The sequence below is a fragment of the Choloepus didactylus genome, chromosome 19 (assembly GCF_015220235.1).
Source record: "Choloepus didactylus isolate mChoDid1 chromosome 19, mChoDid1.pri, whole genome shotgun sequence".
Lineage (NCBI taxonomy): Eukaryota > Metazoa > Chordata > Mammalia > Pilosa > Megalonychidae > Choloepus > Choloepus didactylus.
Window position 1 is genome coordinate 13,941,637 of NC_051325.1, and position 20,734 is coordinate 13,962,370.

At 39.8% G+C, this 20,734-nt stretch overlaps 1 protein-coding gene across 6 annotated transcripts in view; it reads right to left on the reverse strand.

Moving 5' to 3' along the window:
* CFAP61 (cilia and flagella associated protein 61) overlaps positions 1 to 20,734 on the reverse strand; it is a 302,443-nt gene that overhangs the window by 97,457 nt on the left and 184,252 nt on the right. For all 6 annotated transcript variants that reach the window (XM_037812259.1, XM_037812260.1, XM_037812258.1 and 3 more), the window contains one exon: positions 14,127 to 14,301. In XM_037812259.1, the coding sequence (XP_037668187.1) occupies positions 14,127 to 14,301 (175 nt within the window). The remainder of the gene's footprint in view (positions 1 to 14,126; positions 14,302 to 20,734) is intronic.

The window sequence follows — 20,734 nt, forward strand, 5'->3', positions numbered from 1 at the left end:
GAAACTGAAACTGCCAAAGGTTTGAGATCTCCTGCTCTTTAGAAATATGGATGCCAAAACAATAGTCATTTCCAGCTAAACAAATTTAAGGGTTCAAGCCCCACAAAGCTAGGAGTTCAATATTTCTCCAGCCTCCTTCATGTTAACTTTAGAGATGGGCGTTTTCATTACGGGCTCACAGAAGACTGGGCCATGCAATGCTACTGAGGTTTGGAAAGCCATGTTATCCAGTAAGGGCCCACAGATTGTGGGCAGCTGGAGAGGTGACAGTTTTCAATTCAAAGAGTAATACATTTTATGAAATCTCTACTTTTTAATTTATAAATTTATTTATAAATATTCTAGTTTTTAATAGCTCTAACTGTCATTAAGTTTAACTCAAAACAAAATTCCCTAACAAAAATACCAATCTTTGGTTATCCTATCAATCAGCTATTGCCACAATAATTATGCAAAACAAACCATACCAAAACTCATGCCAAATGACAATATGCATGTCTTTCTCACTCGGACGTCTATGCATTGGCTGATGCCAGCTGTCCTGGATTGGGTGTGGCTCTAGGCGGTGGATGGGTTCTGGTCAGCACTCCCTGTCCTTGGTCCTCCTTGGACCTACCTAAGAAATATTCATACTTGTGGAAAAAGCAGGAGCACAAGAGGGCAAGCCCAACTGCTCCAGCACATGCCAAGCCCCTGATTGCAATCACATCCACTGACATTCCACTGGCCAAAGCCAGGCACATGGCCATGCCCATGGTCAAGGGATGAGGGACTTATATGTACCCTACCCACCCAGGGAGGAGGTGGAGGGTAAATATTTGCTGAACAACAGTTCAAACCAGCACAGTAACATAGGACATATGTTTAATGCTTAAATGATTTCATCTATATGTTTTCATTTAAATGTGTTTTATATGATCATTAAATTATATTTCTCTTACTGCCCATAACACATGGCAGAATCTCATTATAATATAATTTGTTACTAAATAAATATGTTACAGGTCAAATCACATCTTTCTGCAAATATAACAAGACAAGATAAAAACCTGATGTAACAAAGTCAGCCTGTTATTCTTCGCTAGTTCATTCTCTTGCCTTTTAAATATCTCTCTCTATGGGGGGTTACTCTTTCCATCATCTTCAAGCAATTAGGAGTTCTTTCTGCATCATTTCTCACTCTTATATTGTAAAGGATTTTTAGATTAAATTCATGTTTATTGTGTGACCTATTTTCTAGGCAGGAAGCTTGGCACTTTTACACACAATCCTTCATTATTATTATTATTATTAACAATAACACTGAGAGCTGAAACAATCTTTGCCTCATTCAAGTGCCCATAAATGTGTTTTCATCAGCTAACAGCAAAAATATACACATGGAGATAATTCATAGATTTGTTTATTTGGTCACCTGGTGAAAACTAGTAGACAGAAACTTTGAGTATTGGTTTTGGGACAAAAGAACCTAGGTCTGTTTATCAGAGTTGTGGTATTACTGTGGATGGATTGGAACTTGCTTTTGAACCACCACTGCCTTGTACTTATGACTGGGTCTCAGCAGATGGCCCAGCCTCCTGCCAGGGGAGACCCCCCAGGAGGCCCGTGGGCAGGGCATCTTCCTTTCCCAGCATCTGCCATGGGCTACCTCCTGGGCTTATTTAGGAGATGGTCCCTTTGGACTCTGAGCTCCATGCTTGCCCTTTCCACTGTCCTGTCCCTGGACCTGACCCAGTGCCTGGCCTACAGCAGGTGTGATGTAAGGTTTACTGATTGGATGCACAGATGAGCATTTGAGGTTCATCAGATTGCTGACTTTCAGCCTTCTTCCCTGCTAACTGGGTCACATTTTGTGCCCTCTAAATATTTATCAGATAATGACCTCACTGTAGCCAGATTTTTATACTATATATTGCTACTTGGCATTCACTGTGAAGTTGGCACTACAGAAAATACCCAGCCAAGAGATGGGTGGTATACCTGTAGATAAAACCGCATGCAACTATAATATGACATATAAAATAATACCCCTGCCGTATAGGTGGCATTTAAACCCAGGGGAGCAAGACATAGCATCATTATTGTGCTATTTAAGGAAAGTCACATGTCAAGTAGGCGGAAGGACATGTTGACAGATTCTGAAGCTTTTTCTGGGAGCTTTTAGGGATTCACAAATTTTCTTTTATGATGTAAATTTGACTTCAGATCATATGGCTTTCCTATGTCTTATAAGGCAGTTAGGAGTTGTACAAATAGGCTGCAATGGATAGGTCACTTTTTGCTGAATCGAGGAGGGAAGATGGGGAAGGAAATGGAAAGAGAAAAGAAGGGGGTGGGGCTGAGAGAGAGAAGAACAGACAGAGTCAGAGAGAACCTCAGAAAAATAGATTCTGCCCCCCCACCACCACCACCACTGGGTAGGAGAAGAGAGTAACAGTATAAAGGAAGGTGAAAGAGAGTGGCTGCCTGGGGTGGGATTAACTGAGCTTTAAGTGAATAATGAACATGGGAAGGGGGGATACCATGCTGGCTGCACCTTGGGGCGATGCTGGGGCTGACACGCCAGAGCTCGTGTAGGGGGAGGGATGGTGGTGCCGTTAATACAGCCGAGCCCAGTGACTGGGTGAGGCAGCCTTCAGGTGACAAGGGACCCATGTCATACGCTCATTTCTAGCATGCTTTAGTTACAGGTGAATTTTTATCTTTTCCCACAACTTTGATGCTTTGTAACTCATGGGGTCCTTGCAAATATTTAGAAGGAGGTAACACACTACAGGGGCTCCTTTGCATAATCAGGATATCACACATTTTCTTTTGAAGTTTTTATACGTATATGGAAGAAACAGAGTGGGAAAGCTGAGTATTTTCTCTGGATATCAGTTTTGTGCTAAAAGATCTGGTCATTGTCTCCTTTCCAGCTCAGCTTATTTAACCAATTTATTTAACCACCACTACTTTTTCACACTCTATCTAACAGGTGACAGAGGTAAAATGGACTGCCCTACTTTGAAATGGCAAATGATAACTGATGATTAGAATGCTCTGGATGATTTTCAATAAAGAATAATGGGATATAACCACAGCAGTTTTCACAGAAGTCCAATCTTTATTGCTGCTTTTTGGGAATGAATTATGCATTGCTAAGATTATAGATCTGAAAGGGGAAGCAGTGTCCAAAGAGGGAGCTATTAAAAATAAGGCAACTGCGTGAAAGCGCATAACATTGAAGTTGGCAAGAAAGAGCACTAAGTCATTTTCTCACTTCTAAATTGCAGCAGCCTTTGAAAAACCGTGCAAGGGTGCTCCCAAGAGGGAAGGAGAGTTTCAGTGTGGACAGTCAAGTGGGGAAGAAAGAGAGGGAAATGGATGATTCAAATGAGGACCTCAGGGAACTGTCAATTCCATACCTCAGGTCAAAAAAGCATTAAGATTTGCTGTTTTTAATCTTGGCATAAATAGGCAATCATTTTGGTTTTCGATACATACTCATTGAAGGTACAAATGAATACACTACCAGCTTTGATTGTGAACACCAGAACAAGGTACTCACACTATAAAATTTCAACTATATTAATGTAAGAGATTCTTACATTTATATTTATCAAGGGGGAAAAAGATGCCAGTTTCATCATCCTGGTTACTGGAGGTATTAAATAAGAGCCTCAAGGGTTAGAAAACTCACCGACATTTAAATGCAGAATGACTTTATAGAAAGGAAAAGGTAAGTTGATCTCCTTATTAAGTTCAAAATATAAAATACAGGACTTCCAGTTGACCAAGATGCTGGTGTAGGATACTCCAGGGTTCCATTCCCAAACAGAATTGTTGCATAATTAGCAAAATCTGGCAGAACAAACTTCCTCAGAGCTCCAGAAAACAGTTAGAGGGTTGCAATTATAGGGCGAGTGCTGAATCAAGAAAACACAGCTTAAAAACAGCAGGAGAAGCTGATGGCATCCTTCTGGCCCCTTCTTGGCTCAGAGTGGAACCAGCTTGTGCTCTCATTGTGGGTCCCTGGCCCTGTTCCAGCGGGAGCAGAGGAACCCCAGTGTGCACACTGAGGTGCCTGTACATTGGTGCCAATCTATTGGGCAACAGCCTAAAAGACTGAACAAGGACGTTATTCTTTGGCTGCCTTCCCAGCACTTGCTCTCTAGGCAGAAGTAGCTGGGGGACAGCTAGAGCAGTGTAAGAAACTGTCAAATCGAAACAGCACGGGGCAAAGGATTATCAGCCTCAAGACATAAAATAGATCATCGAGGAGTGGAGAAAAGTCTATTTCATAGGGAGGAGAGAGTGTATTTAGGTCCCTTTAATAGGAGAATTCCTAAGTCACAAGCACATGCCTGGGACTGAATCATACTCAGAAGAAGAGAGAGGACCCTGCACTTTTGCCTCAGGCTGATCTTAGTAGAAACTCTGAAGGAGAGCACCAATTTGCCAATTTGCAAAGACTGGGAAAGGTGTTTTTGTTTATTTGTTATTGTTGTTTTTGCATTGGACTGATGGTTTTTGTAAGAAAATATTACGAACAACCATACCAACAAATTAGATTACTTAGATGAAATGGGCAAATTCCCAGAAACATACCAACTATCGAAACTGACACAAGAAGAAATAGAAGACATCAACAGATCAATAGCAAGTAAAGAAATTGAATTAGTAGCCAGAACCCTCAACCACAAGGGAAAGTCCAGGACCCGATGGCTTCACTGGTAAATTCTACCAAACATTCAAAGAAGAATTAACCCCAATCCTGCTCAAACTCTTCCAAAAAAATTGAAGAGGCGAGACACTTCCCAATTCATTCCATGAGGTCAGCATCACCCTAATACCAAAACCAAAGAAAGAAATCATAAGGAAAGAAAATTACAGACCAATATGCCACATGAATATAGATGCAGAATCCTCAACAAGATACTAGCAAACTGAATCCAGGTATGCAAGGTGGTTCAAACTGAATCCAGGTATGCAAGAATATCAATTAATGTAACACATCACATTAATAGAATGAAGGGGAAAAGCCCACTTGGTCATCTCAATGCAAAAAAGGCAACTGACAAATTCTTGATAAAAACACTTAGAAAACTAGGAATAGAAGGAAATTTCCTCAACATGATAAAGGGCATATATATGAAAAACGCACAGCTAACATCATACTCAATGGTGAAATACTGAAAGCTTTCCCCCTAATATCAGGAACAAGACAAGGATGCCCACTGTCACCTCTGTTATTCAACATTGTACTTGAAGTTCCAGCCAGAACAGTTAGGCAAGAAAAAGAAATAAAAGTCATCCAAACTGGAAAGGAAGAAGTAAAACTTTCCCTATTTGTAGATAGCATATTATATACAGAAAATTCTGAAAAATCCACAACAAAGCTACTAGAGAAAATAAGTGAATTTAGCAAAGTGGTAGGGCACAGGATCAACACACAACAACCAGTGGTGTTTCTATACACTAGTAATGAGCAATCTGCAGAAGAAATAAGGAAACAATTCTGTTTATAATAGCAACTAAAAGAATCAATATCTAGGAATAAATTTAACCAAGGTTGTAAAGGACTAATATATGAAAAACTACAAACATTGCTGACAGAAATTTAAAAAGACCTAAATGGAATGGCATTGTAAGACTAAATATTGTTAAGATGTCAGTTCTACCCAAAGTGATTTACAGATTCAGTGCAATCCCAATAAAAATTCCAACAGCCTTCTTTGCACAAGTGGAAAAGCCAATCATCATATTCATATGGAAGGGTAAGGGGCCCCGAATAGCCAAACCTGACTTGAAATAGAAGAACAAAGTTAGAGGATTCAAACTTTCAGATTTGAAAACTTATTACAAAGCTACAATAATCAAACCAGCATGTTACTGTTGTAAGGACAGACATAAAGACCAATGGAATCGAATTGACAGTCCAAAAATAAACCCTCACATCCATGGCCAATTGATTTTTGACAAAGGTGCCAAATCAACTCAATCGGCAAAGAATAGTCTCTTCAACAAATGGTGCTGGTAAAACTAGATATCCATATGCAAAAGAATGAAGGTGGACCCCTACCTCACACTATATGCAAAAATTAACTCAAAATAGATCAACTGTCTAAAGATAAGAACCAAAACTATAAAACTCTTAACCAGAACATAGGGAAACATCTTCAAGACCTTGTGTTAGGCAATACTTTCTTAGACTTTACACCAAAAGCAAGTGAAACATGAGAAGAAATAGATAAATGGGACTTCTTCAAAGTGAAAAACTTTTGTGCATCCAAGTGATCTGTAAAGAAAGTAAAAAGGCAACTTACAGAATGGGGGAAAATATTTGGCAATCATATATCTAAGGGTGTAATATCCAGAATATATAAAGAGCTCCTACAAGTCAACAAGAAAACAAGCCAATTAAGAAGTGGGCAAAAGAGCCAAGAGGTCACTCTGGTGGGCAATCTTATGCACAATATAGACAATCCTTTTTAGGTTCTAATGAATTGCAATAGCTAGCAGTGAATACCTGAAACTATCAAATACAACCGAGAACCCTCGAATCCTGAAGACAATTGTATAGAGATATAGCTTATGAGGGGTGACAATGTGATTGGGAAAGCCATATGGACCACACTCCCCTTTGTCCAGTGTATGGATGGATGAGTAGAAAAATGGGGGAAAAAGAAAAAGGCACCCAGTGTTCTTTTTTACTTTTTCTTTTTCACTTTAATTTCTGTTCTTATTATTTTTGTGTGTGTGGTAACAAAAATGTTCAAAAATTAATTTTGGTGATGAACACACAACTATATAATGGTACTGTGAACAACTGAATGTACGCTTTGTATGACTGCATGGTATGTGAATATATCGCAATAAAATTGAATTAAAAAAAAATGGGCAAAAGACTTAAATAGAAATTTCTGCAAAGAAGATATACAAGTGGCCAAAAAGCACATGAAAAGATGTTCAAAGCCATTAGTCATCAGGGAAATGCAAATGAAAACCATGAGATACCACCTCACACGTACTAGAATGGCTACCATTAAAAAACAGAAAATAACAAGTGTTGGAGAGGATGTGAAGAAATAGAAACCTTTGCACATTTTGTTGATAGGAATGTAAAATGGTGCTACCACTGTGGAAAACAGTTTGGCAACTCCGTAGAAAGTAAAGTTTAGAATCACCATATGACCTGGCAATCCCGTTTCTAGGTATATACCCAAAAGAATTGAAAGCAGGGACTCAAACAGATAATGGCATACTGATATTCACAGTGGCATTATTGCCAAAAGGTGGAAGCAACCCAAGTGTCTACCAATAGATGAATGGAGAAACCAAATGTGGTGTATACATATGAAGGAATATTATTCAGCCGTAAAAAAAGAATAAAGTTCTGATATACGCAGCAACATGAATGAACCTTGAAGACATCATGTTGAATGAAATAAGCCTGATACAAAAGGACAAATATTATATGATCTCTCTTATATGAAATAATTAGTATATGCAAATTCATAAAGTAAGAAACTAGAATACAGGTTACTAGAGGTCAGGTGGGGGTGGGAAATGGCAAGTTAATGCTTATTGAGAATTTCTGTTTGTGGTGATGGAAAAGTTTTGGTAATGGTTGGTGGTGAAGGTGGCACCACATCGTGAATGCAATTAACACCACTGAACTGTATAATTGAAAGTGGATAAAATGGGAAATTTTAGATGATATGTATGTTGCCAGAATAAAAATTAAAAAAAAAAAAAATCCCATAGAACTGTACAACACAAAGAATGAGCCCTTTCCTAAACTATGGGCTCTAGTCAATATTATAATTATACTGTTTCATCAATTGTAACAAAGGCACCATACTGGATATAATATTCATATCTTTGTGGGAGGGCATGGTTTTTCTATCTGCATGGTTTTTCTGTAAACCTACAAGTGCTCTAATAGAAAAATAAAAGAAAATAAAAATATTGTCAATTTTTCTAATCATAGATTTGCCCCAAAGAGTAATGGACAACCTTTTAAAAATTATTTTTAGTAGATGCTAAAAAGGCATTTTATTCTGTTGAACTGAATGCTCTGATGCCGTTTCATCACCATGTGCAATACTGTAAAAATGAAGAAGGATGCCCCAAGAGGAGAAAAAAACTGTGACTTCACAGAAAAGAGAAGTATTTCCTGATCTGATGGTCTGGCCATGCAATCAGATTTTAAGACAATAAGAAATAAATTTGGAAATTTGGGCCATGGATATTAATACAAATTTCACTTACAGTCATTCTATTTTAAGGTCAGAGAAAAGGAGAATCATATACTACATTTTATAGTTTATGTATTTTAATGGTTTCTACATATGTTTACTTATTCCATTGTATTTTATTGAAGGATTATGTTTCATTTTTCCACTTCAAAAGAGACATCCAGTGGTTACATGTTCCTCAGAATTGGTCCATAAGGTTTTATTACTTTCTCCAGAAAACCAAGCACAGAGAGGTTAAGTTACAAGCTAAAGGTCACACAACAAGTTGGTGGTTCAAGCAGGACTCAGACACTCTTGAGTCTGGTTTCAGAACCAGTGCTTACACCACCATACCACACTTGCAGATGGGTATGCAACATATTCCTTTAAAAAGTACACTAGTTGGCATTTTATCTGGATAAATATCTTTGACAAATAACCCAATAATGAAAGAATTTTAAATAGTACCATTTAATATTAATAAATTATGAAATAAACACTCACTTAAAAACATATTATGTCCACAAGTAGACTAGAAATTGCTCTTTTTTATTTTTCATAAGTCAAATCATAAGAGGTTTGTGACCTCAGCCTGCCCTGTCTCATTTTGTTCTACCAAATAAAAAGGACAGAATAGATTTGATATAACACAACAAAGGCTTTGTTCCGTGATTCACGCACTGGAATTTTAATGCTATACTTTTCCTACAAACATGCTTTTAATAAGGCAGTAAACTGTATTTAGCTAAAGATAAAAATAACTGATCCATTTCAGGCCATTAAGGCAGTTTTATTATTACTTTTTTTTACTTCATTTCCATCCCACCTTTTCATTTTCATGGAAAGTACAGAGGTAATAGCAGATGAATTTCAATTAGTTTCAATTAACGGCATAAGCGGTTATAATGTATTAGGTTGCTGGGTTCTATCATAAAGCCCCGCTGACCTCTCCGGGTTTTGTTTGCAGCTGAAAGCAGCATTTGAGCCTATGACGTCAGCTACTCTCCATGACACTGGAGCAGTTCTAATAGTTCAGGTAATTCATGTCCATGAACCCATCTGCCTCTAGAGCCCAGAAAATGATTTCTTTCAGACCAACTAATTCCATCACAGAACTGTGTTGTCCTTTGGAAGCAGAGAAAGGTGGGATAATATAGCGATTGTGGGATGCTTCATGCTTTGGGGCTGTGTCTGTGTGGAGTTCCGATGGGTGCAAATTCAGAGAGATGACTGCCTCCTAACACCCATTCTGCTACCCAGCATCCACCTGTCCTAGAACAATCCCAGGACGTCCTCGGGGAAAGGAAGGTTAGCACTTCCCAGGGCTCCAGGCCTGGCGGAGGAGTGCTGCAATTCCCAGGATTCAGGGTGTGGTTTGGGGGTGGACACGTGACCCAGCTAGAGCTGGTGAGACACAAGGAACACTGAGACTCTTGGGAGAGCAGCAGTGTCCTCAACTACACCTTCACCCAGCCGGAATGCAAGAGAAAGGGGGAAAATTAGCACCGGGGGAGCAAAAAGTAAATAATTGTGAAAAAGATCCACATTCCTTCTGGTGTTATCAAGGCAACACAAAGAGAAAGCAAAGGACCAAGGCCCAGCAACAATAATGGATAGCCCCACCAGAGTTTTCAAAGAGCAGGAAAGCAGCCCTTCTCCCTGTTTTCCATGGCTTGTTTGTCTCCTAGTTTCTGGCTTCAGATCCGATAATCCCACAGTGATTGGAAATCAGCTAGCAGTGGCTGTGCCGACAGGACCCACCAGAATGCAGCGAAGGGACAAGCATGTCCCTTTCCTGCATCCAACCGTCACCTGCACCCAGGGCCAGCCCCACCTCCACCTGGTTACTGGGATCCTCTCTCACCCATTCTTACTAGGTCACCTTCTCCCTGCAGATGGAAGGTTCACCTTCCTCAAGTGAGGTTTTGTGAACCTCATTCCCTGCCTGATCAGTCTCCTTCACTGCTTCCCCATTCCCTAAAAAGTGGCTTTGGCTTGGCACTTGGGGTCCTCCTCAGTGTCTCCCACCTGCCCCTCACAAACTCTCCACCAAGCTGAAGTTGTTGGCCCCTTGCCCTTTGAACAATTCAAACTCCCCCAGCCTCCGTCCATTTACTCTCTTTCCCTTCTTTAAGGCTGAGTGCAAATCCCCCCTTCTTGGAGAAGCCTTCTCCAGCCCTCATGGCCTATGGGCTTCTCACAAAGCCCCACCGTCTCTTGGTGTGACCGACTGGCCCTTGGTGTACCCAGATCCCCATCTTTTTGTGCAGACCATGACAGCAGGGGCTGAGGCTTACACTCTGGGGAGCTTTCCGTGTGTGGTACAGCACCTTGCACGTAGCAGTAGCCAAAGTGATACCGAAAGCATCCAGCATTTACTGGACACACTCTCCTGAGTGTGACATGTAATATCCCATTTATCTAATTCAATCCTCACAGCAGCCCACAGGAGGAAGATATTCTCTGGAATCTGAGGTCTAGAGGGGTTGAGAAACTTGCTTGGGGGAATGGTGGGCCCAGGATTTGAACCTGGGTCATCTGACTCCAGAATCTGACATCCACCGTTATTCAGGATGAATAACATTCCACCAATTCATCCCACTTAGCCAATATGTTATCACTCTCCTTAAAGACAACAGAGTTTTTAAAGAACACCATCGATTTCACCTGAGGAGCCTCCAATCTTCATCTCAGTTGGGCATCCAGTCCCATGGTAAGTCAAATGCAAAATATTTTTATGGGACTCACTGCAGTGGAGGGTGGAGACGGGTGGGAGAGGGAGAGTTATGTTCTGAATTATCTTCACTTGCATTCACAGAAACATTCATTGAGCATCTGCTACACACCAGGCACTGTGCTGGGTACAATTAACTGGGATAAATCTGCGCCATAATAATCAAAGAAATGGCCTGGAGTTTCAGCAAAATTTGGTACTCTAGATGCCTCAGAAACAATGCTGTAGTGACTATTTTCTTTTCAAAATGCAGTTCTGGAAAGCCCACTGGGTTTCCCACAGTATTAAAAAGGTCTGGAAAGCACCGTGATGAAACCCAAGTTCACACCCAATGTCTCAGGAGATAGAGGGCACGAAGGCGACCCAGGGATTTGGCACAGATGCATATTTTGATAAGAATCGCCCTCCCTTAATGCTAAATGCACTGCAGCTCACCAGGAAAGCCCAGGGTGTATCTGGGAGACATCAGCTTGGAGCCTTCCTTTCTAGTTGGCAGCCCTGGTGGGTTCCACTCTGTGCTGAGCTTCCCTGGAAGCCCCTGTAGGTATAATTCTGCCAGTCCTTGTTTCTTGTCCTTTGGATGTGGATGGACGTTCTGCTGCTTTGTAAGGTAATGATCCTAGGCCCCCTCTGTTCTGGGATCTGGACTGTTTTCAGTGATGCTGTATTGTGGGGGCAGGGGAGGGGGGCAGCTAGGGAGGGACGGGAGGACAGAGGGTTGAAGAAGAGGCCAGAAAGTAAGGGCAAGAATAAGATCTGAATGGGACTAATTAAATTCATGTCTGAATATGGCTCTAATTATGGAAAAGCTACAAAAAGAAAGAGTTTCCTTAAGGCAGGAGGTTAATATATTTCCTCCTCACTTTTCTTTAAGGAGACATCATTTGAAGAGGGCCACTATACAGAGTTAAATTAACTTGGGGTTGGGTTTCTCCAAGGGCTCCCAGAGCCCCATCCTAGCAGTCTGAGTGTTGAGAGCATTTCAGAGGTGCCCTGGTGAGTCTGGGGAGTCACTGAGCACTGGACCTGGGGAAAGTACCCTACACTGAAGACAAGGAATTATTTCTATATCCTTCTTATCCTGGCTGCTCAGTGGACAAAAGCAGGCACCCAGAAGAGCTTGTATGAGGTGGCTTACGGGAGCCCCTCCTAAATCTTAAAAAAGTATCACCATTAAATGGGCATCAGAGCATGATCACCTTCAACAACTATTCAAGTCAGCAAGATGGCGCTGAAGCCCTTGCCCCATCTGGAACAAAGAGGATGAAAGAGAAGGCACCTGAGGGAGACCATATGGTGTTTCTTGCTTTGGGATTTCTGAATTCGCTGCCATCAACATGCAACCTTAAGAACTGGCATCACCACCTTCAAAGGCCCTTTTCTTGGTCAAAATGCTTCTTACTCCAAACACCTGAAGCAGCCAACAGATCAAAGTTAAGACACTGCACTGTACAGGGTTGGGTGCAGTTCTAAGATGCTGTGTTTTTGTGTTGAATGGTTGGCTTTTGTGCCTTCAGGGAGTTTCATTTACATGTGGGGGTTTTGCACTTCATGAGATGAAAATGATTTGCCACAGATTCTATGGATTAAAGCAGAGTTCTGGAAGCTACAGCTCATTGCTAATTTTGCTGTAAATAAACTTATACTGAAACACAGCCACGCCCATTTGTTTGTATATTAACTATGGTTGCTCTCTGAGACAATGGTGAAGTTGAGTAATAGGGACAAGGACCACCTGGCTTGCAAAATCTAAAACATTTATTATCTGACCCTTTACAGAAAACAGTTTGCTAAGCCCTGTATTAGACAATTCCCTAAGTCTGTGTAGGTCCTGAGGTAACGATTAAAGAAGGACTAAAATGGTAGAACAGGTTTAAACATACACAGATGCAAAACTGAAAATAATGCCAAGTTCTGATGCAAATATAAGAATACGTTATGACACATTTTAAAACTGGGTCCCTTGTATGTGTCTATATATCCCATGTCTGCCCTAAGGCTCCAGGACCAGTTGGTTTTATGGGTGATTCATGTCAAACCTTCAGGTTACACAAAGTATTTCAGACCCAGGAATATATAGAAAGCTTCTGAAAACTCTTTGTGAGGATGGTATACCCTTGATTCCAAACGTCAGAAAAAGAAAGCATAAAAAAGAGAACTAGAGGCTAATCTCATCAAGAATTTAGACACAAATAGCCTATAAACTATTAGCAAATTTAATCCAGCAATATATCAAATGGCATTTGATATCCATTTTTCACTTATAATGTAGTAAATTAGTAACTTTTTAATGTAGTAAATGCCGTAACTTGACAAAAAGCTACCTGATACCTAAAAATCAGAAGAAATGATCAATAATTGTATTTAATTTTTTAAACACTGAGTCGAAGGTCTATGTTGGAATCCCAGACCTGCCATAAGGTAGCTATGAACTTGGCCAAGTCAATGAACCTCCCTGAGCTTTAGGTACAACAAAGTGGATACACAAAATCATCTGCAAAACTTGATTTCCAGGTTTTAATGAAAGACAAATACGTAACCAGTCCCTATGTTGGTTGTTTTAATATTCAAACAACTTCAATGAAATCCAAGCGATAGAGAGGAAGCTGCTTGAGAAAACATGTTTGAGTGGCAGAAGCATTTGGACAAATGTTTTACTTTGTCATTTTGATTCAGGAAGTGGCATGCAACTCAAATTGTCCATTTGCGGGAAGGACTGTACAGGCTATACTGAGAAAGAGAACAATGGATTCTGAAGAGAAGAAAAGAGCACTTCTGATATAGACTTTTCTTTTTTTCCTAGGTCTTTTCAGCTTCACAAAAAGGAGACATATTTTCCATATAATTGCTAGACATGCTTGCTTACTAAATTATTCTTTAATTAGTTAATGATTTTAGCCATGCTTTGCTCTTTGGATATTCATTTTGTGTAATAAAATAATTATAGATAATTAAAGTATCTCAAGCCTTTTTCTTGCCCCCAGCAAACATGCAGGGTATCCAAAAATGACAACAAGCTGTAAATTAATCTGGAAAACAAAGCATGACAGATGAATGATTGGGTTGGAATTAATTAGGCACTAATTATATACAAGAACTAGATGAAGAATGACACTCATTATAAAAATAAAACACTACTCTGAAAAGACACACAGTACCAGCATCCTTACCTTCAGTAGTGATGGAGTTGTTTTTTATCCAAGTCAGTGCCTTAAAGCAATCTTCTTCATCGTTGAGAGTGAAATGATTGCAAGGAACTTTACCAGTGTATTGCTGCTTACTGTTGTCTGGAATCTCTCTGTTTGTCAGGTGTTTTGTAATATCGGCTCCCGTAGGGCACGGAACCTGAGGTATGTTACAGAGAAAAGCTTATTACAATGTTAATAGGTGAGACACTAACAGTTTTTTGTTTCTGTTTAAAAAGCAAAATGTAAACATAGCAATGTCCAGTCAAGGAATGTCCTTTTTGGGCCCCTGATACACTCAGACAGGTTTTATTGAGGGAAAAAACCAACAGATGAGTGACCACTTAGAGAGTTCTCAAAAGGAGTTGCACTGGTTATGTAATGCTGTGTAACAAACTGTCCCAAAACTTAGCAGTGTAAAACCCCCATTTTTTATGCTCACAGATGCTGTAGGTCAGTGAAGCAGACAGGGCAAGGCTGCAAGTTCATCTCTGTGACACAATCTCTGGGGCCTCAGCTGGGAAGATTTGAAGGCTAGGGGCAACTTCATGGCTGGGGGCTGGGATCATCCGGCGGTGTCTTCACTCACGCATCTCACAGTTCATACTGGCTGCTGGCTGGGCTCATAGCTGGGGCTGCTGACCCAGACACCCCCATGGGCCTCTCCAGGTGGCTCGGGCTTCCTCCCAACATGTCAGCTAGGTTCCAAGGGCAAGTGCACCAAGAGGGAGAGCCAGTGTAGAGAGCTCCATGTGCTGTTCTAGCCTTGGTTTGTAAGTCAAGCAACATCTCTTCCATCATGTTCTATTCATTGAAGCCATCATAAAGGACTGCCCAGGATTGAAAGGAACAGATGAAGACTCCTCTTAATGCAGGAGTGGCAAGGTTCCAGAAGAGCACAAGGGGCTGGATTTGTTGTGGCTGTTCTTGGTAAAAACAATCTGCTGTAGAAGCAACCATATCAGGGGTTGAAATTCAATTGCATAGAAAATTGAGGCAGAATGGAAAATGAGGGAAGTGGACCACTATTTACTTATGAAACATATAGGTTATTCTTCACTTTGTCAGAGAAATATGCCCCCCCCTTTTCCTTCCTTCTTTCTTTCCTTCTTCCTTCCTTCCATCCTTCCTTCCTTCCTTCCTTCTTACCCTCCCCCCTTTAAACACAGAGCCTGCCTGATCTAACTTCTGCTCTTCCACCTTTGACACAGACATGGGTGAAAACAGAAACGCTTCTCTACTATGAGGAAAATAAGTGAAGACACAATAAAGAGTAAGAATGGACATTGTATTTGGTGTCAAGGATACTGTGGCCCATGTCCTGTCCAAAGAGGACAACCTTCTCTCAGTTCCATCCAGATAGTGCCATGGTATAGGATGGGTTCAATGTGGCCAGATCTTCTGATTTCTCAGATACCTGGGTTTCTATGTGTATTCCTGTTTATTATTATCATTATTATTACTATTTTGGTCCAAATTGAAATCAAACACACACCATTGTGAAGGCCAAATAAAATGAGTTTCCCAATAGGCCAGCACTTAGCACTTCCAATTTTTATTTGGCTGCCTGGTGGGGATTCTGAGGGGGTTAAAGAGGTGGGCTCCAGGGGTACAAGGTTTAAAGGTAACATTAGCCCGCTACTGGAAGACCTACATCACTGCTTTGCATATTCATGATATAAAGCCCAAGGGCTATGAGGAAAAGAATAATTCTATGGCTCTCGCTTGCAGTGGAGACTGATACAGGAGCAGGGGAAGTTCTTTCTCCCTTGACAAATGCCCTGAGCGCTGGCTGGTGCTTGAATAACTGGGGTTTGTCCAAAACCCAACAAACATTCAAGAAATTTCCTGTTATATCTTTCCTTAATAGAAATTGTAAAGCCTTTGTTCATTACTGTATTTATTAAATTCAATTTCAAATTGAATGACATAAAAAAAGAGAGAGAAACCAGGAACAAATTTTAAAGCTGAGGGTCCTCTCTCTTAGAGGCTGTAGTAAAATCATATTTAGTAAAAAGGAACAACTCAATAATTAGTGGTCATTTACTGCAAGTAAAATTGTGGAGGTAAAATTTTCTTATTAGAAATACTATTCATTCAGCAATATCACACTAAATGTTTGATATTCTTATAGTCACCATTATTGTAAAACAGGCCACTGATGGGACTAGTGAATGTTTTAAAGTGCACAATATTGAAATCTCACTGAAATTATGAGTGTTGTAGCATAAAAGAAAATGAAAATTTGGTAACCTTATGCCAGTTCAGTTAGTCATGCTGTAATGAATAAGGAAAAGTCCTTGACAGAAAATGTCAGGGCTAAAGAAAAAAAACTGATTGCAGTTCAATTTATAAAACTTTCAATGAGTTGTTCCAAATATTGCATGTTCAAATGAAGCAAAGGAAGAAGAAAAAAATAGTAAGGTCCAAATTGCAAATGACCTCACTACAATCCTGAGATGTATCTGCATTCTGATAATCCATAGAATCCTTGGAAACACCTACATGTGCAAAGATGCTTTTGCACACTTTGAAACTATAAGGAATTAGAGAGATTAAAAAAAACATAATGGGATAATATATTTTTCATACTCACATAATGGCATTTTCATAAAACCAGAACCACTGAAGTTAGGATTTAAAAACCTAAGGCCAGGAACAGAATGGTGAACTGTGGTGTATGCATACAATGGAATATTGAGCAACTACGAGGAAGAGTGAAGCTGTGAGACACACAACGAGGTGAATGGATCCTGTACAAAGTATTTGAGTGAAGTACACCAGAAATAAAGGCAAACACCATAATGCCTCACCCATATGGACTAACTACAATGTGTAAACTCAGAAATGAATCTTAGAACATAGCCTAACGTGGACATGATTATTGTAATAGTCCCTAGATTGTAAGCTCTTACAGCAGTCAACTCTACTCCTGAATTGTAATGCCTATCTCTAAACTTTGAGATGCTGATCCCTTAGTGTATAACCTGATTGGTCTCTGGAACAATGCATATCTCTGAGACACCTGAAACTCAGAGCTAGAGCTCGGCAGATATAAATGTCAGTATTAGTGCATACAGCAACTGTTAAAAAAAAGCTGAAAAAGAGCCCAGACTTCAATTAGTGATATGAATGAAGCAGGTCTGGTTAAGACTAGAGCAAACTGGTCCAAAGGGTAAAAGTCAAAACTGACTGTGTTTTAAAACTTAACTTCCATGTGAGACCAAGGGAAGAGATGTCTATTTGATGCAGGATCTATATTTTCTAAACAGTATAACTCTACAATCAGTTTGTTCAAATGCCACAATTACATGGAACTTTGAATAGGAAGTGAGATACGGTAGGTTAGTATAGGTTAGAGTGAAATAGTGACACATCCCAAAGTAATTGGGGCAGAGAATAAAAAATATATTTACAGCCTCCTCCCCACCCCCCACTGCCCCAAGGAGCTGAGGGAAGGTGCAGAAATGTTGGACTTCCTCACCTGGACCAGTGTTGATATTGTCACAAACTTTGGGACTGGCGGTTTGATGTGCTGAGCCCTCGATCATGGGACTTGCCCTTATGAAGCTCGTTACTGCAAAGGAGAGGCTAAACTTGCATATAATTGTGCCTAAGAGTCTCCCCCTGAGTACCTCTTTGTTGCTCAGATGTGGCCCTCTCTCTCTCTAACTGAGCCACCTCAGCAGGTGAACTCACTGCCCTCCCTGCTACGTGGGACCCAACTCCCGGGGGTTTAAATCTCCCTGGCAATGCAGGATATGACTCCCGGGGAAGAATCTGGACCCAGCATCGTGGGATCGAGAATATCTTCTTGACCAAAAGGGGGATGCAAAATGAGACAAAATAGTTTCGGTGGCTGCGAGATTTCAAACGGAGTTGAGAGGTCACTCTGGTAGACATTCTTATACACTATATAGATAACACCTCTTAGGTTTTAATGTATTGGAATAGCTGGAAGTAAATACCTGAAACTACCAAACTCCAACATAGTAGTCTGGACTCCTGAAGACAATTATATAATAATGTAGATTACAAGGGGTGACAGCGTGATTGTGAAAACCTTGTGGATCATACTCCCTTTATCTAGTGTATGGATGGATGAGTAGAAAAATGGGGATAAAAACTAAATGACAAATAGGGTGGGATAGGGGGATGGTTTGGGTGTTCTTTTTTTACTTTTATTTTTTATTCTTATTCTGATTCTTTCTGATGTAAGGAAAATGTTCAGAAATAGATTATGGTGATGAATGCATAACTATATGATAGTACTGTGAACAGTTGATTGTATACCATGGATAATTGTATGGTACGTGAATATATTTCAATAAAACTGAATTAAAAAAAAAACAACCCAAGGCCAACTGAACTCATTCTATGAAGCCAACATCACCCTAATACCCCACTCAGACAAAGATACTACAAAAAAAAAAAAAAAAGAAAGAAAATTGTAGACCAAACTCTTTAATGAATATGGATGCAAAAATCCTCAACAAAATACTCACAAATTGAATCCAGCAGCACAGGTGAGATTTATCCCAGGTATGCAAGGCTGCTTTAACACTGTAAAATCAATTAATGTAATACACCACATCAATAAATCAAAGCAGAAGAATGACATGGTCATCTCGATTGATGCAGAAAGGCATTTGACAAAATTCAACATCTTTTCTTGGTGAAAACACTTCAAACAATAGGAATGGAAGGGAACTTTCTCCATATAATAAAGGCCATATATGAAAAACCCATAGCTAACATCATACTCAATGGAGAAAGACTGAAAGCTTTCCCTCTAAGATCAGAAACAAGACAGGGATGCCCACTGTCAACATTGTTATTCAACATTGTTCTGGAAGTTCTAGCTAGAGCAATTAGGCAAGAAAAAGAAATAAAAGGCATCCAAATTGGTGAGGAAGTAGTAAAACTTTCACTGTTTGCAGATGACATAATTCTATATGTAGAAAATCCAGAAAAATCTACAGCAAAGCTATTAGAACTAATGAATGAATACAGCAAAGTGGCAGGCTACAAGATCAACACACAAAAATCTGTAGTGTTCCTATACACAAGTAATGTGCAACAGCAGGAGGAAATCAAGAAAAAAAATTCCATTTACAATAGCAACAAAAAGAATCAAGTATTTAGGAATGAACTTAACCAAGGCACAAAAGACCTACATAGAGAAAACTACAAGAAACTGCTAAAAGAAATCAGACAGGACCTAAAAAAATGGAAGAACATACCATGTTCATGGATTGGAAGAGTAAATATAGTTAAGATGTCAATTCTACCTACACAGATTCACAGATTCAATGCAATACCAATTAAAATCCCAACAACTTACTTTGCAGAAATAGAAAAACCAATAACCAAATATACTTGGAAGGGCAAGTTGCCCTGGATAGCCAAAAATATCTTGAGAAAGTGGAACAGAGCGGGAGGTTTCACACTACCTGACTTTGAAACATATTACAAAGCTACAGTCGTCAAGACAACATGGCATTGGCATGAGGGTAGATACACCGACCAACAGACTCGAATTGAGTGCTCAGAAATAGACCCTCGCATCTAGAGACAATTGATCTTTTTTTTTCCTAATAAATTTCATTTTGAAATAAATTCAAACTTACAGGAACAGTTGCAAAAACAGTACAAACCCCATACATAGAACTCCAGCATATACCCAACCCCCCTCCTCTGATACCCCAGTCCACCATCTTTAACATCCTGTCACACCACCATTTCTTTCTTTCCATCCCTCTCTTCCTCCCTCCCTCCCTGTCTGTCATCCATCGTCTATTGCTCTGTCCTCTGAACATATGAGAGCAAGCTGCACATATCTTTGAACACACAATATAATTCACATATACCTTTCCCATGGACAAGAACATTGTTTTATGCAATCCCATTAAGCGCAGCTAAGAAGTTCAAGAAATTCAACATTGATACAAAGCTTACATTCTATATTTCCTTTTTTTTTTTTCCTTATGTCCCATCTGTGTCCCTTTGAGCCTTCTCTCCTCCATCCTCAGATCCCATCCAGGATCATCCTTGGCATTTAATTCAGACAATTGATCTTTGATAAGGCAGTCAAGTCAAAGCAACTGGGACAGAGCAGCCACTTCAATAAATGGTGTTTGGAGAACTGGATATCCATTTCCAAAAGAATGAAAGAGGACTCCTATCTCACACTTATACAAAAATTAACTCAAAATGGATCAAAGACCTAAACATTAGTACTAAGATCATAAAACTCTTGGAAGAAATGTAGGGCAATATCTTAAAGATCTTGTGATAGGAAGTGGTTTCCTAGACCATATACCCAAAGCACGAGCAACCAAAGAACAAATAGACAAATGGGATCTCCTCAGTACATCTAAGGACTTCATCAGAGAAGTAAAAAGGCAGCCTATGCAATGGGAAACAATATTTGGAAACCACATATCAGATAAGGGTTTAATATCCTGAATATATAAAGGGATCCTACAAGTCAACAACAGAAAGACAAACAATCCAATTAAAAAAATGGGCAAAAGACATGGACAGACACTTTTCTGAAGATGAAATAGAAATGGTTCAAAAATGTGAAAAAA